The sequence below is a fragment of the Candoia aspera genome, chromosome 1 (genome assembly GCF_035149785.1).
Source record: "Candoia aspera isolate rCanAsp1 chromosome 1, rCanAsp1.hap2, whole genome shotgun sequence".
Taxonomy (NCBI): Eukaryota; Metazoa; Chordata; class Lepidosauria; order Squamata; family Boidae; genus Candoia; species Candoia aspera.
Window position 1 is genome coordinate 216,960,237 of NC_086153.1, and position 23,472 is coordinate 216,983,708.

A 23,472-nucleotide genomic window follows, 5' to 3' on the forward strand; every position below is an offset into this window, starting at 1 on the left:
AGAAGCAGAATTTAGAATTTTTCAAGCATTTGAGCCAAAATGCAAACAGCTCTTGACTTCTCTCTAAAGAAAAGAAGAAAAGTTGCCTCTGCCCAAGTTTTAGGATCCAGTCCTCCCGCCACACCAGTATAGAGCTCACACTATTGAGATGTTCCCAAAAGACAGTGCTGGGCTGCTGGGGAAGAAAGAAATTAATAAATCAGTTTTTATCATTAATCTTCTATATATATATTTTGGCACAGATTTTAAAAATCTGTGACTATTGCTGGATCACTATTGTATGTCCACAATAAAAAAGAGATTTGTCTATTTGTCTCATATTACATCTGCTAAATCGTAAATACCCAAGGAAACTGATTATAATTTTGAGAATAGGAAGAATTCTGCTTTTAAAAGTTGCCTTTTTTTTTTTTTACCAAGGGATATACTAGCTCACTGGAGTTTATATACCCCTAATATGTGAATAATATATATTCTGTTAGCTTGTTTTGCGAAGAGTTTCTTTTATAGGTGCAGTCGAGTTTCTTCTGCCCTATTTCAGGATCCAGCTATTTTTGAAATTTCACCTTTTTCTTTAAAACTGCACTGCTTATTGAAAAATAACTTTGTTAAATATAGTTTTCCTTTTCTTGCCATCTAAACCTAGGATGTGCCAGACCTATTGAGACCATCACTGAAAATATTCTTGGGAACCATAGTTACCATTTGCTTGCCTTCTCTCATATATGTACAGTAGCTACATATAAGATGGAGGTATATAGTTGTGCTGCTTTGTTAGACCAAAATATTATTCCAGCTGTGTTTATTTCTTGTACGTGGAAAATGCTGTAGCGTTCTGTGTTGGAGTTTAATTTGGTGGATATATGGTGACATTTAAATCCTTCAAAGGAAGAATATACTTTTTCTTCAATTCCATATGAGCTGTGTTCCTGACCTGATTGTTTCTTAGTATCTTGATTCTTATTTGATCAGATAGGTAACTGTAATGTAGGTCTCTAGTGGCACAGCTGAGCCCATTAGGTGAAAAGTGGGAGGAGGTCTCAGTTTTTCTCTCCCAGAAGTCCTCTGAATTTACACACCCTGACCCTCCTTGGTGTAGCTGCATTACCTGAGCACCTGACCAATAAGTAGCAGAGAAATAACAACAATAATAATTAAATTTTACTATAATAATAGGTACTATTCAAATTATTTAGAAAACAACAATTGTTACCAACTAAACAGAAAGGAAATAGACAAAAACCAAAAGGAATTAAAGACTGGCTTCTAACTGATAAACTGGTTTTAGAAGATTGCAAAAGAAAAAGGACGAACGTGCATGTTGCTTGGATTGATTATAAGGTGTTTGACTGGTTATCACACAATTGGATTTCAAAGTGCTTGGAAATGACTGAAGTGAATCACAAAATTGTTTTAAAAACCCAATGCACTTGTAGAAACATAGCTGATAATTGATGGTGAATAAATCAGCCAAGTTAACATCAGAAGAAGAATATTTCGGCAAGATTCCCTCTTACTATTACTATTAGTAACCTTATTGATTCTGCTATTAATAATTTTGACTAACGTGGGCTGGATATCAGACATTGAAAGCTCAGTTAAACTTTTGCACCTCCTATATACTGTATGTGAAAGGTGAAAGGTCCCGTGTAAGCACCAAGTCATGTGTGACCGTATATGCCGCTTTCGCGACGTTTTCTTGGCAGACTATAGAGCGGGGTGGTTTGCCATTGCCTTCCCCAGTCGTCACCTTCCCCGGCAAGCTGGGTCCTCATTTTACCGACCTCAGAAGGACGGAAGGCTGAGTCGACCTCAGCCGGCTACCTGAGAGAGAATCCAGCTTCCGCTGGGATCGAACCCGGGTTGTGGGGAGAGTTTCGGTTGCAATACTGCCACCTACCACTCTGCGCCATACGAGGCACTTCTCTCTTATATATGGATGACCTGAAAGTATAGTGATGCTTAAAATTTGTGAACCATTTGAATTTTCAATATTTCTGCATAAATGTGACCTAAAATGTGATTTGTTCTCCACACAAATCTTAAAACTTGATAAAGAGAACCCAGTTAAATGAATCAGAAACATTATACTAGTTCATTTATTGACTGAGAAAAATGATCCAAGACTACATATTTGTGTGTTCACAAACTTTTAAGCACTACTGTATATAGAAACAGTCAAAATTATAGCAATGACATTGCCATGGGTTTTCAGCTAGGTACGTGTGTATCATTAGTAGTAAACAAATGAATGTTGGTTAAAAGTGATAGATAGAAACACCAAGTGGAATTTAATTGAATTATTAAAAAAGAAAAAAAAACAGGATTAGACTTTGAAGGTTGGACACTAGAGGGAACCAGAAGGAACTAAAGATTACTATTAAAGGAGAAGAACGCTTAAATTTGACTTACTAATACAGAATGGACCAAAATACTTTAAAATTGGACGTATTGAAGGATATTTGTGAACAATGGAACCAGAAGTTAATTTTAAGAGAGTCTGCCATTATAGATAGACTGTGTTTAAAAGAAGTTATGGAAAAGGAACAAGTTTTACCACACAAAACAGACTGATCTGAAAATGGATTTAAAAATGACAGACGACAAGAATGTTATGGAAAAAGGTGCTATGCTGGATATACAAATGAAAGCGGCTGGTATTTTAATAATTAAAAGGAATATACAAATAACAAACCAAAAGAGTGACCTGGATAATTTTCCTACATTGGATTTACAAAAGAGGTGTCATGAGTGAGGATGGCGAGCAGGGGGCTCCCATCCAGGCTGTAAAGCGCATGCGTAGTACTGAGGAATTAGGTGGCCATTCAAAGAGACACAGATCGGGCCCGCCTTAGTCTTTGGGGTTTATATGTCTGGGTTTTCCCACGCTTCTTCAGTTTGTTAGGATTCTCTGTTATGTAGCAGTAAATAAACACTAGAGACCTATTCCTTGTCTCAGCGTGGTTCCTGGCTGTTAGGACAAGAGGCTTGTTAAAGCTTTGAAGAAGGGACAAAGAAAAAATGAAAAGAAATAAAGTTTTTGGACATTATTTGAAGGGACTAAAGATCAAGCTTTTTAAAAGTAAAAGGAAGGAATATAAAGTTGGTTTATTTGATCAAGGTTAAAATAGATACGTTGTTATCTCTGGTAACCCTTAATGGACTTTTACTGATCAGGATTGAATGACTAGGTTTTAAGGATTTGCTATGGAATCCTTAACAGATATGGGAAGAAGAGATTGTTTGTTGTATTTGAAGAGAAGGTGTTAAGTTATTAAAATTGTTTTTATCTTTTTAATTGTAATGTTTAGTAAAATTACTATAAAACTCAATTTGCCTGTTATGCAAAGAACAGGAGGACCACCTGGTATGTGGATGTGAGAAAATTGCACTGACTGACTAATTAGAAAGATACAATAACGTGGTTGTATTTATTGGAATCTTGGTAAGAATTACATCTTACCAGCAGCCCGATCATACTATTGAAGAAACGGTAAAGAACAAAAAGGTTAGGATCCTATGGGAGCTACAGATACAAACCAATAAAACATTTAGCCCATAATAAGCCAGATATGACTGCAGTTACAAAAAAACAGGTGTAGATAATTGACAACGCAGTAGCCGAAGAAAGAAGGGTCAATGAGAAAGAACTAGAAAAGATAGGGAAATATAAAGTCCTTCAAATAGAGATAACAAGCAAATGTGGAAAAGAAAGTCATAGTGGTGCCAGTAGTGGTTGGTGTGCTTAGTGCCATACTAAAAGATCTGGAAAAATACTTGGACACAATAGGAATGAACAGAATCCAGTCAAAACTATCTGGCAGACTGTATGCAATAACAGCAACAACATTAATGATAAACAACCAAAGCAGGTCATGGGCATTTTTTGAAATATACTGAAGGACAATTGGACAACACCAAAACATGGCAGTGGCTTAAGAATGGTATATTAAAAGTCAAAATAGAAGGAATGCTTTGTTATTGGGGCACTAGGTGCAATACCACAAAGACTTAGAAAGAAAAATTGGGTTATCTAAATTTGGAACAATTTAAAACAGCCCAACTACAAACTGCACTGCTGGGGAGTTTGTAAGTAATTAGGTGCTACCTATGCAATTCCAAAGTCCGTGGGTAGAGCTCAAATGAAGAACATAACTGACCAACATTGGCCATGACATATGATTAGTGGAAGTGGAATTGTAACAACAATAATAAAAACTGTAGATCCTAGCCCGATAGCTTTTGGAGTGTATGACTAGGTAAATCAGTCCCCTCCCTTGGGAGCTGGATAAAAATACCCAATCTATAATTCAAAAATCAATTTTATTAAAAATAAGAAAAAGGAAAATGTAAATCTTACTGTTTAAAGTAAGGAAGTCATATGCAATGACAATTAATGGTAAAGGAGATTAAAGTGCTAAAATTATATACTGCTGCTCCAAGATTCACAGGAAAATTACAAGATCTTGGACAAATCCCAAAATAGTATAGATGTGTAAGAAAGTGGGGAAATCTGTGGCACCAAAATCCTGAATCAGTCAGACAGCTTGAGCTTGAATGGATGCAATGGATATTGGCCAGTAAAGCAGACTAAAATATACTGAAACTAAAAATAACCTCAGTACAGTGCTAACTGTACTAACTAGACATTTGTCTCTGTTTACCCAAGTAACAAAAGAACCCAAAACTTCTTTTCTGATTCCATTTTACTTTGTTTTGTTTTCTGGAAATTTCCAGCTTTATTTTGGGACTGAAGGATAATAGTTTTCATATTTCCCTTCTTTTGATCCCAACAAACACTTGTTTGTTTTGCTCTTTATATCATTATCACATTTTATAAAACAGGTGAAATAAGTTTTTGAAGATTTTTTTGTTGTTGTTTAACAAAAAACCCTGTGAATTTCGTATTTGTTTCAGATTCATTTTAAGGCATATATGCCTACTTATTGCTTAGGCTCATGAGAAAAACATAAAAAATCTAAGCAAGAGGATTTGGAGAAAAGAGTTAAGGAATTTGTTAGTACATATGTAAGGCCCCCTTACACCTGAAATATATAAAGCTTTTATGTCTGCTAAATTGGAACTTAATTTCTTTTATGCACTTCATACATATTATTTATTGAATCACATAAGACAAAGGAGTGGGAAAGACTTGGAAATTATTGTCTTATTGATTAAAATAGTAACCACAAGATACTACTACTAAGGATGCTTAGGGCAAAATATATAATGAAACATTTTTATATACTTTATAATATTAAGGAAAAGGCTATTGAGGGGGAAATTAATCATTTTAATCACTTGTAGTTCCCCTAAAGATTGCATATGACCAAGCTAATTCTGATTTCACCTTTATATGTACAAGAATTAACAGCCACTATTAAGTTATGAAAAAAAGGGAAAACTAGTCTGACTCAGTAGTATAACATACATAATGATGGGGGAACGGATCTTCTTTATTGTTGGAAGGTTATAACGAAGCTTGCTTGAATAAAGTTCAGTTTCATTTAACAAGGTTTATATAACAGTGATTCTGAAGGCTGGTAAAGATTTGGCTGATTATACCAGTTACCGCCTGATTTCCTTGTTAAATGTTGATACTAAAATGTTGACAGCAACCCTGTCATATAGACTACAAAAATTTGGATGTAACAGTAACTGTCCTCCCAAATGGTCAGTAAAATTGAGGGTTTGTTGTACTTTCATTTTAATTCCTGCACAGTCTAGTTTCATAAAAGGTTAGCAAGCCTTTTATTAATTGATATCTTCAATACATTTCTTTAAAAAAATGGAATTGGCAGTAATTATCTCACTGGATGAACAAAAGACCTTTGATATGGGTAGTTCAAATCTTTGAGGCAAGATTTGGCCAAAAATGGATTTTCTTCTTCTTTTATTTATTGGATTCAAACCCAAACCAGGATTATTACAGATGGGACTGTTTCCTTACCTGTCAAGATATTTGATGGAGCTCATCAAGTGTGTCCTTTCTCTCCTCCTATATTTAATTTGACTTCTTTTGTCAGGCAGTCAAAGGACATTTAAAAGTGGTTAGAGTTGAACAAATTGTTTTTAGATGTTGTTGATATATTGTGTCTTATTCAAAATTATGAATGTTTTGTGCCAAAATTTATTAATATTATACAGTACCAGAGTTTGGTAAATTATTAGGTATTTCAGTTAATTGGAATAAGTCTTTAAAATTTGCTATAGGTAAAGGTAAAGGTTTCCCTTGACGTAAAGTCCAGTCGAGTCCGACTCTAGGGGGCGGTGCTCATCTCCGTTTCTAAGCCTTGGAGCCGGCGTTGTCCCTAGGGACACTTCCGGGTCATGTGGCCAGCATGACGACTCGGAACGCCGTTACCTTCCCGCCGAAGCGGTACCAATTCATCTACTCACATTTGCATGTTTTCGAACTGCTTGGTGAGCAGGAGCTGGGACGAGCAACGGGAGCTCACCCCGCCGCGCGGTAAAAAACTAAAAAATGGAGGTTCATTCTTTGAATTCTTGAATATGTTGGAATAATTATTGTAAAAATAGCTTCTTCATTTGTGAATGTAAATATTTCAACCTGCTTGTTTCAGATTAATTTTTATATAAAGAGGTAGTTAATAGGGAAAGATGTATCTTTCCTTTTCTTTATAGGGAAAGATAAATGTTGTAATAATTAATGTTATTCCAAAATTCTTAGAAGGAATTCCTTGCTAATACCTTTAAGAAACTTGAAGCAGGTTGGTAAGTTTTGAAGAATGCTTTTAATAAGAAAGACAATCCCCCAGAATTTCTTTATCTAAATTATGGGTGGCAGATTATAATAGGGTTTTCAACTTTCCTGATTTTCAGCTCTACCATTGGCTATATTATTTTAGCTTCTATTTTCCTATGGAATTCAAGTAATCAAGTTAAAAAACAGTTAGGGGCACAATTATAAAATTATGTGATCCCTCTGACATCATAGCTGAAACTTGGGTGTTCATTTGTTTGTTTGGTCAAGATTCTGCTGTATTTCCAGTATTAAAGGCAGCAAAGTTACAAAATTATATTAGTTTCACACGTAGGCCTGTATATATGCATTAACAGTGTTCTTAAACTAAAAATAAAGAATGAAACTTACCTCTTTAATGTTAAGTTGCCTGAATTTGAAAAAAAAACCATTTAAAATAAATTGTGATCTCTCAGGGAACCCCTGTTGATCTCTTTTGGAACCCTAGGGTTCCATGGAACCCTGGTTGAGAAACCCTGCTCTAGTGTGATCTCCAGAGTTCCTAATTTCTCCCCTTTCTGATGTTGGAACTTCAGTAAAAAAAAAATCTGCTAAAGATTTTGCACAGTCTGGGAGAGAGGAATCCAATGCCAGGTTTTCTCCCTCTGAAGTCAGAACCTCACCCCATTCCTGGAAGAGGAAATCTTCTGAATGTCCTATGGCTCTCAGTAACATAGGAGTGCACTCTCAGGTTCTGTAAGAAACTCAGTGCCTTAGTATTGAACCTTTGGTGCAAATATACCCTATTCTATATTTTTCTAGTAATGTGTATGGTTTTGGTTCTATATGTGCCAGGTTTTAGGTTTATGGGTGACCTGAAGTATCTTATTTGTTGGGGGATGTACTTCATTTTCTGGGAGGGGATTGCCAAATATCTTGTACTTAGATTTGTCTAATCAGTAAAGTATATTGTGTTCCCCACACTTAGTCAGGAAATACTCTAATCTTTTCAACAGTGCTGTCAGCAAGACTTGAGCATGTATTTCATGCATACTTTTCAACTCAGTTTATTCATTCCATTTTTTACAGGTTACTGCACTTAAGAATGAACATTGAAGATAAGCTAGGAGGATTGTTTCTCAAATGTGGTAGCATAGAACAAATGCAATCATCGAGGGATATGGTTGGAATGGGTGCCACCTCTGACCAGTCGGCAGTTTCTGTGGAACGGCAAGAAGCAGTGCTTCAAGACCGGGCTATGGCACGTCAAGAAATTCTTTCTGCAGATGAAGTTTTACAAGAAAGTGAGCTCCGACAACAAGAAATGATCCCACATGATGAACTTATGGTCCATGAAGAGACGGTGAAAAATGATGATGACATGGAGGGACAAGACAGACTTCCCCAAGGGCTTCATTATGCAGTTAATGTTCCTGTAAGTATTTTCTTTCACTAATTTTGCATGTAGATTCGAGGACATGTGTTGTTTCAATAGGCAGACAGTCAAATAAAAACCAGAATGAAAGTGTTTAATTGGCACTTTTACAATTGGAACTTTTATTAAAAAAAAGGTATCGATCCCTTGGTTTGTTCTGTATCTCAGATGGTTTAGATGGTAATGGAGTTATATAGGGATTGCTTCAAAGTGTGAGCAAAGGGTAAACATGAAAAAAGTCAGTGGTTTATGGCTATTTTATTTCATTAATCAATGATGGATTTGGTTTGATGTCAACAGTGGGAAGAAAGTTAGATGAAAAAAAGGTTGTTTTAAGATAACAACTTAATCCAGTTTTTCTAGTTGTGGGCATCTTTGATACTATGTATTTGTCACTAAAGCCCTTTCTTGTGTCTTCTCTTTAGTCTAAAGAGAGTAATGGTTATTAAAATTACTGATGGGATTATGACACTGAAAAAGAGCTTTCCTCTATTAATAAATGCCCTCCTCCCCCAGGTTTGCACGTTTATTTTCTTTTTCATTTTGGAATACTTAGAAAAGTTTCACCCTTTAAAGCAGTTCAGTGGATGAGTGGGATTCAAGGAGAGTGGGCAGGAGGCCACTGATAAGGACTACAAGAAGGCAGAGGCGGCAACAAACATGGCAATTAGAGTGAGTGATTGGGAATGTAGTGAAGAGCAATACAGTGGATGGACATGGGGTGATGAGCTGTTCTGGAAATCCTGCTGGGCCGCTGTACTTTTTGCATACATACAAGATGGCTTTGATCCTGAAATGAAAGACAGGAGCTAAAATGGATGATATGAGCACCTTACAAGCACAAATTTGCTCTTAAAGCCAAACTGTTTTACTAATGTTGATGAAATTTTGTTTTATAATAAAAGAGCAATGGAAGATTTATAAACACTTTTTCAAGGGTTGTTTCTGTAGCTGCTTTTTACCAAAACGATTCTAGTGAAGACAAAGTTCAAAGAAAATTGCAGAGTTCTATGATGATTTTACACAGTAAAATTCACCCCTTGATTCATATCATACCTAAAGTATATGCAACTTAGATATGGATTTGCATTCACCATATTAAAAATTATATATATATATAGGCAAACCTATTTACCTCAAGTAGCTCAAAACTGGGGAATCTGATTCTGAAAGGATGAAACAAAAGAATACAAGTCTAATTTTTTAAAATTGTAATTGAAGAATTTCCAAACTTGAGAATCAGCAACTATGGGTAGTCTTTATTTAACAACCACAATTGGGACTGGTGACTTGGTTGTTAAGTGAAGTGGAAAATCACATGACTGCAACTTGCTTACAACTTTATTTCAGCTTTTCTTTGCTTTACAGCATCAGAAGGATATGACCCCAAACAGCCAGGTGAGCCAAACAGCAGGGAAGGTTTCCAAAACTCGAGTTTTATAGCCCTTTTTCCCACTCCCCCACCCTTTGGAATGCTCACTCCGGCACTGGGATGATTAGCAAGAAGGGAATTAATGTTGGTATTTACATTCATTGGAGAGAAAGGGATTACAAGAGAATAAGCCTTGTAATAAGCCAATGGGGAATACACATCGAAAGCAATGTGCTGGTGCTGGCTGTTTGCCTAGCAATGGCTACTCCTAGCCCAGAGCCACTTAGGAGGCAAACAAAAGCCAAAGGTGTGAAACTGATTAAAGACTTGTCAGTTACAAGCAGCAGCTAATTAGGGTCACAGAGCTAAGCTTTTTAACTTGCCCTTAGCACTTTTTAGGAACACAATACACTGTGGAGAAAAGCAGCTCAGGAAGAGATAGCTTGTTTAGGCAATCTCTCCACTCTGCTGGGCATGGGGGTGGGGGAGAAAAAACAGGTCAGGCACAGGACAACATATACTGACTGACTGTAATGGCGAACACGTGACAGAGAGAGAGAGAGACATGCTGTGAAAGTTGTAAATGTGGGCATTGGTCACACAGTTACTTTTTCATCACTGTCATAACTTCAAATGGTCGCTGCCCAAGGTAGCTGCTAAGTGAGGTCTGCCTGTATGTTTTCATTCGTTATGTATGTTGTCCAATTTTACATTGTGATTTTATAATTGAAGGTTCTGATAAAAATCTTGGGGAGGGAAATAAGACATAGGACATGTGACTTACTTCCCTGTGGCATTTTTGTCCAGAACGTTATGGAGAAGAGTTGCAGAGAAATTAACGTGCGGTTAGGAAAAAAATTGTTTAATTCACAACCTCACAAAACTTAGTCTGTTAAACATTTCCCAACCTTCTCTTTTGAATGTTTTACATTACAGTAGTTGCTATTCTGTAGGAAAAATAACACTGATTTCAGTCAGGGAAATTCTGGAACTTAAATTTATATAGCAGCTCTGCTCCCGTAGCAACCAAAAATTTAGATTAAAAATATTATGACCTAGGTGCCAATTTAATCACTGCCTTTTTGAGCAATATACCAATTTCTAGGCTCAAGTTTCCACTACAAAATTGGCATTCCTGTATATAGTAACTATGACAGCAGATATCAGGCCCTAGTTGACCTAAAATGAACTTGAAAACCTAAACAAGGACCAGATTAATATTTGGATAGGAGACTATCAAGGAGCCCCAAGGCTTCACAAGACTGCGAAGTAAAAAACATAGGAAGAGTTCAGTGGTAATGACCTCAATATTGTTGCCAAGAAAAGAAGATGGATGTGTCCATGTAATCATGTCCATGTAAGCATCAGAAGTTGATCTGAATGAGAGTTTACTTTTTGTACTATCATGAATAAGAAGTTAAAAATGTTTTGTCTGTTGATATAACTGTTTTAAATGTTTAAGTAAACATGTTTTCAATAAAGCCTCGGTTTAACAGATCTCAATGCAATGGACTTCAGGTGCAGTAGATAAAATTTCTGTTGTATTTATGTCATCTTACATCATTTAAATAATTATATCATTACATAAATTTGCATAATTTTTCTAATGACATCACCACAGATGACATCCTCTCGGATTTAATGCAGTTGGCAATAATGGACACAGCCTCTCCCTAGTTGTTCCAATAAATCAAGGTTTCATTTGCATATACGGCACATAATTCAAGTAATAAATAGTAACTATTTGAAGGTATAACAGGAGGGCATCATCAGTAGAACATTCAATAAACAAGTAAAAATTGTTCCCCCCCCTGAACCCAACATAATAAAAAGGTACAGAGTCCTTCCTAGTGAATTCCCATTATTTCTTAAAATAGCTTTAAAAATATAATTAATATGTTGCAATTGCTATTTTAGCAGATCAGTGTGAAACAAGAGATTACATTTACTGATGTGGCTGAGCAGCAGAAACGGGACAAAAAGCTAATGCGAGAAGGTATAGATATGCAAAAGAAGAAGAAAAGAAAGCAGCGTTCTCCAGCAAAGGTAAGACAATTAATTAAAGACCTGGTAATTAAGGCACATGGTGATTTACCATGGAATCCATCCATTCCACTGGAAATGATAATATCTGACGACAGTAGGTCCACCTAATGGTAGTTCCAAAGCAAAGAAACAACTCTGGATAGCATGTTTCTTTCAACTTCTTTTCACAGCACAAGTCTTCGGCATACTGTCACGTTTGCCTCCTCAGGCAACTCCTTCTCTAAATATTTTTTCTATAACTATGCAGTACTAAAGACCATTTACCAATGAATATTTAGATGAATAACACGGTTTTAATAGGAGCTTAGTATTAAGATGAATTAAATAACACTGTATTTTATGTGCTTTATTTTTATCCATGTAGTGCATTAGTACTGAAATTAATCATTGCGTGTATCTGAAATGAAGTAATTACCTTACAGTGAAAAGGTGATATTCATAGATGTAATAATTTGAAAGAAATTGTGTTGATCTGAAACATATTATTTAAGGTTTTGCTTCTTGAGTTTCCTTCCATTAACTGAGGCAAAAATGCATGAGACCTTGTAAATAAAAAGCATATTTTTTAACTCAAGCTCCCTGTTACACTGTGGTCATTTGCAGATGTGAACTCCAATTATTTGTCCTCATTAATTTCCACTCAGCAGTATGTCCTAAGTAGCAAGTTTCATACTGTGGAGTTTAAGCTTGAGAATGTCAAATGTTGTCTCTGTTCAAAATAATCACTGTTGAAAATATTTCTCCAGTTTAATTCAGTTTCTTAAGTTTTCATTAATTGTATGCAGCACTAGTTAAACATCTCATATAGCTGTTTCATTCATAGTCTGAAAATACTGAAAGAACCATTTTCTCCTTTTTTCATTTTATATATTGCCCTTCAAACTTTCTCAGTATTGGATAAACAAGGTTTCAAAATTTACTGCAAAACGTGGCATCTGAGTGCTACTGAAGAGGTCTTTTTTAACATTGGCTTTGAAGATTATAATTTAATCTAATTAAAGCATGACAGTTAATATGCATCCCACTGTATTTCATGTATATGGTTGGGGATTAAGAGTCCCCAGGCTTCAGATTTGTGTTTTTAAAAGAGCAGCTCTTTGTGAAAGTAATAACCTATCATACTGCCTTGTTAGTAACAGGAAAAGACAAAATACATGGTTCACATGTAAGGTAAAAGATATCACAGACCAAGGTAGCTTGTCTAGCTGCTTCTGCTGGCCAGAGAAGCCAGGCAGGAGCAGTTGAGCAAGGTAAGCCAGCATACCACTCATTCATGAATATGTAATTAAGACTAAAAAACTTGGCTAACTCAGCGTGGTGTTCCACTGAGACAAATCTTACAATTTCACTATAAATCTGCAAGTAAAATTACCAAATTACATACCATGTTATAACTATGGCTATACCAAAAACAAAATAAAACAAAAAACAACTTTGCAGTTGGTGGCTATTTTTCAAATTCTAAGCAAAGAAAAAAGAATAAAACTCTCTTTTATAGCTTATTTTGCTGCTTGCTTTTTCGTAGGTTTACCAGAAAGGTCATTTAAAGCTGCTGTGTGTATGTATGTACTATTAGAAGAAAAAAATGTTACAGCAGCAATAGTATCAACAAGTTTCTAGCTTTCTACTTCATCTGATTATTTACATGCTCACATACATTGCAAACAATGAAAAGATCATGGTCTGTTACGTCACTGAAGGAAATGATTGCGGTTCATCCATGTTTATAAACTCCCTGGGTATTTTGCATTGTGGTTTGATACTAAAGTGCTTAATTTCCTCTTAATGAATATGAATTTGCATTGAATATAATTATTCAGAAATTAATGTGAGACTGAATTTTGCCGTTTTAAAAATAGATCCTTACAATAAATGAGGATGGATCACTTGGTCTGAAAACTACCAAATCTCACATTTGTGAGCATTGTAATGCTGCCTTTAGAACCAACTACCATTTACAAAGACATGTCTTCATTCATACAGGTACTGCTTGAATTTAAATTGTTTCTTTTATTATCAATCTGAAACAATTGACTGAATAATGAATATAAAGTAATGTATATTCTAGATTCCAAAGTGCAGGACATCTGGCATCTAAGCTTAGGTATTTCATGCACCAAGGTGTCAAAAAATACCAGAAAGAATTCGTGCCCTTACTGTTAATTTGAGATATATTGTGTTGCCCTTATGCAGAGATGCTGTGTATGTACAAGCAACCTACTTTCAAATTTTGCTTTGTTTATAAAATAGGCTCTGGATTCTTACTTGGCCAATGAAGGTTTTAAATGTATATTTTATAATGTCTCAGGAGCACTATTTTAACCCAGATAGTTTAGGTAGGCTTTTTATATTAAAATATTTTGGGGCTCACTTGGATGCTGGCTTCCAATAGTCTACTGTTTTATTTCTCAACAGAGTATTTAGAAATGAATGTTTGTAGCTTTTAACTTACAGATGTGGAATTATATTGTTTAAGGTGAAAAACCATTTCAGTGCAATCAGTGCGAGATGCGTTTCATACAGAAGTACCTGCTACAGAGACATGAGAAGATTCATACTGGTGAGTATAGTGCCTTGAGTATCTTTGCTGATGTGTTTAAAAATTGTTCCCCAAATCATGGCCAAGTTTGGGGTGTTTTAGGCAGCTTTGATTTAATATATGAAAGAATTTAGGTTTACAGTTTAGTTTGCTTTCTTGAATATCTGAAGTGCTGATCATTAGGATGAATACTGCTTGGAAAACATTTACTGTTGAGTAAGTGATAAACAGGAATATTCCAAAAGTATTATAGCCCAAGTGCCTGTTGCCTAGGCGTTTGCACCTTGTTTTTACAAACGTTCATATGGAAAATTAAAAAGGAGATAGAGATTTAGCGAAAGACAGTAGAAGGAAAAAGATCCACAGTTTAACAGTTCTGTTACATTTGTTCTTTTAAATAACCTACCTCAGGAAAACCACATTTTCTAAACAGGCTTGGCTTTAGTAGGTTTTTGGCATTTTGGTGCATGCCTTTTCACTGCTTCCATAAATATTTAAGAGTACAGTCCCCTTGGACTTCTAGATGCCAATTTTCAGATTCTCTTTCTGAAAAGTACAACTTGCACATAAGCTAAGTGTTGCTTGGTAAGATATTTCGTATTTGTAAAATTACTAATGCTTAGTTTTTGGGGTTTTTTTTTTTTTGGTCTGTATGTAAATCTTGAGAAATACAACAGCTTTTTTTTTCACAGTGAAGTTGCCTGCACAAATCTCGGAATGCTCGCATCTTAGTTTTAATAGTATTTGGGTTTGCAGTTTGACATATCTTGATTCCTCTGTTTTTTCCAAGCTGTGCTGAATTTTTGTCTTTTTTCCTGGCTTTCTTCTACTGCTGTTCTTCAATATTGTCGCTATCCACTTAGCTAACAATGTCGTATAAGTATGCAAACACAGAGTGTATTTTCAAAAACTAATTTTTTACTCAGTACACTGATGATGTGTGAGCATTCTGCACAACTGAAATGACCAGCATGTATGTTTGACATAAAAAATACTTCTCCTCCAATAGATTTCCAACATTTAGAAAGAGGAAGAATTGCCTGAAAAGTATTCTAGATGTCACTTGTAAAAATATTTTAGACTCACTCAGATAAATTATTCAGATTGTTTTTAAATTTGCATAAGCCATCTTAATTTGTACAATTTATTAGAATATATACTTTTTTAATTTATGACGTCTGATACCTGACAATAAAGCAATATTTTACTTGGAGGGAATGATGACATGAAAGGAGTAGGCTTCAGATATAATGGAATTTGTAATCTATTTATGACAGGGAAAGTATCATGGGGGAAGCCAGCTAAGAATTAGAAACTTGCTTTAATAAACCTGTAATTCTGTTATCTTAGTCTATATTGGTACATGACATTGTTTGTATCAAGAAACTTGCAATGTTTCTTCTCTAAGATAATAATAGCTAAGCTATGCAGTGCTTCGTATTTGATTTCTAAAACGTGCATCAGAACGTGCAGGAAAGCAAATATACCAAAGTAGAGCCACCTTTTCCTGGGATTTTGCAGCTGCTCCGGTATTGAGACAGTAGCAGCATTCATACTTCCATGCACTCTAAAGCACCCTTTGGAGGGCAGAATCCAAAGTGCTTCACAGAATGATTAAAAAAAAAAATCAGCCATAGGAAGCTTCAATCAGAAACAAAGAAGGAAGTGTCATTTACTTTTCCATGCTGATCATTCTTCCTCACAAAATAGTATCTTGAGAATGTTACTTTTCTTGAAGAGGAGAAAAACGTTGGGGATCAGTATCCTTATGGTACCTTTAAATGGGGGAAAATAGCTTGAATGATGTTACATTTGCTGCCTATATTCCTTTCCTGCATTCCTACTTAAAGCCAACAACTGTTTTTGGTTGTTGTTTTAAAAAAACAAAGACTAAAATCCTGAAGTATGCAGTAGGTACAATTGTCATACACATATTAGGACCATAGAAAGTATCTAATAGCAGGTAAGACTATTTAATCCATCAACTGTATGGCAAAAATTCTCTAGATTCTTTTCCAGTACTTCCTTACAAATGTTTTTGCCTATAGAGATCTGGTATGTGTAACCGTAACCTTCTGTATGTGAAATTCTACCGTAATATTTTACTTGCATTTAATTTAGATTTCAAGGCCAATGTCATTGAAATTCAGTGCATAATTAAAATGTATTTTATATTTAGAAATCTTTTTGTTTTCTGAAGATGTTTAGATTTTGGTTCCCCTTTTATATGTAGGAGATTCAATATTGCCTTCTAAGTTGTTTTAAAGAAATACTTCTCCTGTTTCATTTTTTTTATCCTCCAACAGGGTAACACAAATCCCAAATTTTAGCTGAGGTGCAAAAAGTAGTCTAGTGTTTCTAATTATCTCAACCACACAGATGAGCAGGAATAAACTGTAGTGAGCTTCAAGCTTATAGACGCCAGCTCTCCTATTTTCCCGCTTACATATAGTTCTCAGAATATTTTGAACTGCTGTCTCTATGTAAAAAGTCTTAGTTGTGGATTGGGATTCTGCTTACAGATAGTCCTTGCTTAACAACCACAATTGGGACTGGAATTTTGGTTGCTAAGTGAAGCAGTGATTAAGTGAATCCAACCCAATTTTACAACCTTCTTTGTGGTGGTCATTAAACAAATCTCTGTGGACATGGTCGTTAAGTGAATCATGCAGTTCCCCATTGATTTTGCTTGCCAGAAGCCAGCTAGGAAGGTTAAAAATAGCGATCATGTGACAATGTGACACTGCAACGGTCATAAATGTGAACCGGTTGCCAAATGTCCAAATCTTGAACGTGTGACTGTGGGGATGCCGCGATGGTCATAAGCGTGAAGACTGGTTGCAAGTCATTTTTTTCAGTACCGTTAAGTCCAAACCATCACTAAACAAATGGTTGTTAAGCAAGGACTACCTGTATTCTGGAAGATCAATTTGATCACTGTGAATGCTTCTTGATCATATGTAGTCTGCATGTTCAGGTAGTAGCTGTGGCAAGGGGTCCATTTGCACTATTAGATTTAGGACTTAATTTGTACCTTTCCCAAGTTAGAGTCATGTAATTCATATCATAACCGCCCAGAGTCCCTTCAGTGGGAGGAGATGGGCGAGGACAAATTTAATAAATAAATAAATAAATAAATATCTCAATTATGTGGAACACTACCAGAGTTACGATGGTTTCTCTTGAAGCTTTACATTATAATGTGTACATTATAGTTGCACGTTGTAATAGGTAGGCTGCTAATGGTAGATAGAGATAACTGGGCTGCGAAAATCCAGGAAATAATTAGATGACAACAGTTAGAGTTTGTTGTATCTTTTTGCTGCCATCTAATGATTGCCAAGATTTTAGTGACCTAAATATGATATGATTATTCTGTTGTAATTTTTAATATTTGGGTTGGGGGACTCCCCACTTTATTGAAGAAAAAAGTTGCCATCAAAATTAAGTCTAAATCTCACAGAATCTCAGCAGCCTATATGGTAATGTGGCAAAGGCAAGGAATTGACTCTACTGTTACAGACCCATCTCTTTAATTTGACAAGAAAATAATATTTGAAAGAATAATTAAAAATTGCTTACTTTCCAAGTACCCAGTTGAAATATGATAGCTGTACTTAGATTTTGTATGCTTAGCTACCATTCTTATGGTTTTCTTTTCCACGTAATAAGCACTCAGTGGCCTATCTGTCAGATCACATTTCCTTTGAATTCATCCAACCAAATCCTACACAGTTCAGTGGCTTTTAGCTGCTCTCCACCTTTTCTCTCGCTTCTGATTTCCAAGCTGTCACTTTCCAGACCTGTTCTTCAAGCTCCATCTTCCTGAACCTCTTGGGCCTTGGGTTCTACTGCCTGCTTGAGGTTTTCATGGAAGTGTTCAGCACTGAGCTTCAGATTTCTTACCACCACCACCACTACTACTACCCCCCCCCCCACAATTTAAGGATGTTCTTAGAGTGGAAGCCTTGCTCTTTTTCCCCTTTTGGCTTCCTTTAGTCATAAGCGACTCCTCTGTCATGTACCATTTGACCTTAGTAATACAGGTAGTTCTCGATTAACTACCACAATTGGGACCAGAATTTCAGTTATTAAGTGGAGCGGTCATTAAGTGAATCTGACCTGATTTTTTGATCTTTTTGTGGTGGTTGTTAAGCGAATCACTGCAAACATTACGTGAACCACGTGGTTGTTAGGTGAGTCACACGGTTCCCCGTTAATTTTGCTTGCCAGAAGCTGGCCGGAAAGGTTGAAAATGGCGATCATGTGATCACGTGACACTGCGACGATCATAAATGTGAACCGATTGCCAAGTGCCCAAATCATGATCATGTGACTGTGAGGATTCTGTGATGGTCATAAAGTGAGGACCATTCACAAGTTGGGTTTTTTTCAGCATCGTCATAAGTCCAAACTATCACTAAATGAATGGCTGTTAAGTGAGGACTACCTGTATTTTCTGGTTTAAAGTCTTGGTTGGAACCTTTGACTAATCATATTCTTTATTGGCCTTGTAATTACTAATGTTAATCCTTTGACCAATCCACATGCTTCCTTGAAGCTACAGCTTGAAATTGCTCTTCACTAGCAACTGTAGCTAAGGCAGTTATGGTCTTCTGTCCAATATAGAATAACACAAGTAGCTCTCTGGCATATTCAGCGACAACATAACCTCACTCCCAGGTGTCTCTCAGAATAGAATGCTTTCAGTATACAAACCAGAATAAATACCGTGTTTCTTCATAATCTCAGACGAAGGTTAGTGAGACTATACTACTAATATATCTGAATGGAATGTGGCCTGATTCACATAGCATATTGAATCTTTGTGTGAACCCAGCCTTTATGATTTCTAAACCATGGTTTATGATATTTATAGCGTATTCATTTTATGTATTACTCTGACTGCTAAGGTCGCTTGGCAATTTGCAATATAATACAATCCTTAGAATGTTGTGTAGATGCATCCAAATGTGGTTCATTCTATAAACCATGGTTAAAACAGTTTAGGAGAAGAACACAGTCTAAATTTGTGCAAGTGCTTCCTGAAAACCTTGGATGCAGCCCCTTGATATGTTCTGTTACTTTCACTTTAACAGAAGGGGGAAATGATCAAATATGCAATTAGAGAATAATCACATTAATGATACATAATTTTAGTTGCATGTAAGCAAAATAAAAATAAAGTCAGAATGGGGTTGGCAACAAATAAAAGTACTTAATAAATACGTTTTGTTTTTGATATGCAGTTTTTGGCATGCGGTTACTAGCACATGCATCAAAGCTCAAGTATGGCTCTTGGACTAGAAAAGTGAGTTTTTCAGAGAAAGCTGCAGTGCAGGTGAATTGAAATCCTTGGATTTAAGTCAGCTCAATTATTTTTAAATCAATGAGATCGAATTGGCTTAATTCCAAAGTATTTATTATTATGTAAAGGATTAAGCTAAACCAAGATAACACATTTTATGGAAAAGGAAACAATAAATAAAAAAGGAGATGAAAATTATAAGTATTGGGGCGGGGAAATAATATTAAACCTTTCTTTAGAATAACAGGACAAGTGGTATTAGGCTTTCTAGATCATTCACTGGTGGCAAAATAAATCCTTTGTCCGGATTTTTTAAAAAGGAGTATGTCCAGTGAGTACTTTCTACAGAACTCTCTAGTAGTGCCAAGACTGAACACAAAATAGTGCTAATCAGTAAGAAATTTCTCTTTTGTTAACATAGAGTTTTAACTGTTTAATATTTTTGCATATTCTGTTCTTTGAATATAAACAGCCGTCATTACTTATCCAGTATTTCTTACTGGATTTATCTTTACAGATATTTTTTCCAAAGCCCTTATTTTGCTTTCTGGACCATTCCATGCCATATAAAAAATGAGAGTTACATTGTGACTTCTTATAATGAGTAAATTTTATTTTTAAAAGTGATGACACACCAAAGCCCCACATTTACATCACTTTGCTTATATTGCATATAGTCAACAGAATCATCATCACTAGAATCATGTAGTAGTATCCTTCACTATATTTTAACAAATGTTATTTACTGCAGAATAGTAAGCTGCCTATAAACATTTATCTGGAATAAAAAGCACATGGTCAAGAGTAGCAGTGATAGCCAACATGAGTATTTTCATAAAAGGTTACTCCATATACATGCTGTGAATCTGCAGTGGATCACTACAAACACTTTGAGGTAGTTGGTTGTACTTATTGTACTGTAAGATAAAGGCAAGTGTTTGGCATTTCAAAGAATACACTTCAGTGAACCTACATTTCAAAATCCAAGATACTTTTGGTATCAGATTTGTTATGGTATGATTACTTTTGACACTTGATAACAGATGTACAGAAATGATTTCCTTCTTTATAATCCAGTTCCTGCAGTATGCTGCAGGGATTATTTGTTGAAGAAAGCAGCATAACAGCATCTATCCACTTTCATGAAGCAGAATTTGCCTTGTGAAAAATTCTAGAAAAAAGTATCTTTTTTCCCCGTTTCTTATTTCAGTTAATGTGATTTCTCCTCCAAAGTCTACCATGGAGTAGCCCATCTTTTCCACAGAAGCTTTGCTTCCCCTCTCTGAGTTGAATATAGGTGTGAAGGTATAAAAATGCATTTGATTTTGGTTTCAAATGTTTTCTTCACTATTTTTTAAATTAAATAATGGTTCTCATCAAGCTTTCCTACTCAAATCTTTCATTTTTTTTGGTCTATGAATTTTGATTGATAATGTGCTATCAAGTCGTTTTTGACTCCTAGCAACCACGTAGATTTTTTTCCCATGATGATCTGTCCCTAACCTGGTCTTTCAGGTCTTCGAAAAGTACATTCATCACCACTGTAACGGAGTCCATTCACCTTGCTGCTAGTCATCCTCTTCTCTTTCCTTCCAACTTTCTCAACATTAGAACCTTTTCCAGAGAGCTAGGTCTTCGCATAATGGGTCGGAAGTAGGATAATTTGAGACTGGTCATTTGTATCTTGAGTAAGATACTTGCTTTCAATAGCAATCTCATTGCTGACCTTATGACAGATTATCAAAGATGATTTTGAATTGTAAATTGTTTTAGTTTACTATATATTACAGCCATTATGTACTTTAAGTTACTAGAAGCAGAGTTAGACCTAACATCAATATACATAAAAATATAATTTTGAAGACATAAAGTTATTTCCAGTATTTTAGAATTTCAGATTAGAACTTGCAACTAGAAGAAAATACAGGTATTAAGTTTTTATTCCATTAGGAGCTGTTATCTTTGTGAAAAATAGAGAGTAAAGTACAGTTGAAGATCAGAAACGTATAATGTGACCTGATCACCATACAGGTGAATTAGATAAGCAGGTAGCAGATAATCAAAAAGAAATTTGTGAAAATCTGATTTTTCCCTTAAATGTTTGACTATCAGTTCTTGCAGCAGTTTTGAAAATACAGAGCAATTGTCACTAAAGAATTGAAATTAACAGACTTTAATAACTGTTGTAGATGGTGCACATCTCATTTTCGGGCAAAAAGAATAAGGACATGCTTTATAGGAAAAAATAACTTTTAGCATATGTTTGAAGGGTTGAAACTTAGATCCAAGAAGGACATTTTAAAAAGTGTTTAAAAACTATGGATATAGTTCAGTATACATTATGTCTGTGTACATTTTCAAGAAAATCCATTGTTTTCATACAACCCTCAAGGACTATGTTTTCTTGATTTGATGTGGAATTACTCCTTTTCTTCAACAGTAGTTTAAAGAAAGTTCAGAGAGAAAAGTTGATTAATCTAAAATTATATTAAGGATATTGTGCATTTTCCCCAGGAAAGCTGAGGAAGCCAGTGCGTAAATCAGGAATTTACTTTCTTTTCATATTGACTAATTAAATAAAGGTAGAATTGAGGTATTCGATTAGTTAACAAATTACTACAGTATATTCAAAGCCAGTATGATTACTTGATATTTTTATAAAACTGAGAAAGAATAGTAGGAAATCTTAAATGCAACAGTTTTTATACAGAAATTTACTATTTTTAAACTAGTCGATCATAAACAATTACTCCCCCCTCTATAGCTCTTTGTGTCAAAAACTATTTAGGAGAGAATATGTGTCTGATATTTTTTTCATTTCTAGTTCTGAAGTACATATCTAGTTCTGAGGCACCTGAATGAAAATAAATATATTCAATATTGGTTTTCTTCCAGATCTGTATGTTATAAATATAATGGCATTTTCTTCTTGTCAGGTTTTATGGTGATACCTTATTTGTATTTAACAGTAAAAGTTATTGAATATTAACATGGAAACACATATATAGATCTTATTTCTCATTTATTTAATGGTACTCTCCATTTTTATTCTTAGGTGAGAAACCATTTCGATGTGACGAATGTGGCATGAGGTTCATACAGAAGTATCACATGGAAAGACACAAGAGAACTCACAGTGGAGAGAAGCCTTATCAGTGTGAATACTGCTTGCAGGTAATTAGAGAAGGAGAAAAGAAAGATACACTGAAAATCGTTAGAACTATTTGTCCAATATGACTGCAAGTAATTGATCTTAGTATATTAGGGAAATAAATATAAGCAAAGTGATGAACTTACTTTGCCAATACAGGTAGTCCTCATTTAACATCAACTTGTTCACTGACCATTCAAAATTACGACAATGCTGTAGTTGCAGCCATTGCATTGCCCCTGCGGTCACATGATTGCAATTCAGGCACTTGGCAACCAGCTCAATTACAATGTTGCAACATCCCACAGTCACGTGATCGACATTTGTGACCTTCACTGCCAGCTTCCCACAAGCGATATCAATGGGGAAGCCAGCAGGAGGCAGCAAATGGCAATCACGGGGCACTGCAACTGAGCAGGATTTGCCTAACAGCAGCAACTGGGACCACCAGAACTGCCTTTGTAAGTCGGTGTGGTCACATGATGTCATGCCTTATGACCGCATTGCTTAGTGACATGGTTTCTGGTCCCAATTACTGTTGGTAAGCAAGGACTACCTGTATTATAGCAGTTGATGTTAACATGTGCCTCGTAGCAAGGGAGCACATTTGTTTATTATAATGTAATTTGTATATTTAATTTTTCAAAACCTTTACTTGAATCTAAAACAAATTATGATTATTCAACAAGAAAACATAACCCCTTAAGGAACCAGGTTTTTAGTTACAGAAAAAAAGACCAGGGAAGCTGAGACAAATCAGTGTTGTTGATCAGAAGTAAAGGGTTGAATTTTGTAATAACTAAAATTGTTTTAACATAAATTCTGAATCCATATCTTTTGACATGGTAGGGTTTTCACACGGGGATTTCTATCTGCAATGTCTTTCTGGGAAATTTTAAAATTGTTATGTCAGCACAA

The 23,472-nt window shown here is 35.4% G+C and overlaps 1 protein-coding gene across 3 annotated transcripts in view; it reads left to right on the forward strand.

The window, feature by feature from the left end:
- ZNF148 (zinc finger protein 148) overlaps positions 1 to 23,472 on the forward strand; it is a 58,547-nt gene that overhangs the window by 27,515 nt on the left and 7,560 nt on the right. The window contains exons 2-6 of one of the 3 annotated variants that reach the window (XM_063288756.1): positions 7,793 to 8,138; positions 11,431 to 11,556; positions 13,416 to 13,539; positions 14,033 to 14,116; positions 22,459 to 22,577. In XM_063288756.1, the coding sequence (XP_063144826.1) occupies positions 7,809 to 8,138; positions 11,431 to 11,556; positions 13,416 to 13,539; positions 14,033 to 14,116; positions 22,459 to 22,577 (783 nt within the window). In that variant the 5' untranslated portion in view covers positions 7,793 to 7,808. Of the gene's footprint in view, positions 1 to 7,792; positions 8,139 to 11,427; positions 11,557 to 13,415; positions 13,540 to 14,032; positions 14,117 to 22,458; positions 22,578 to 23,472 lie in introns of all 3 variants that reach the window. The other 2 variants (XM_063288755.1, XM_063288757.1) reach the window with 2 other exon arrangements.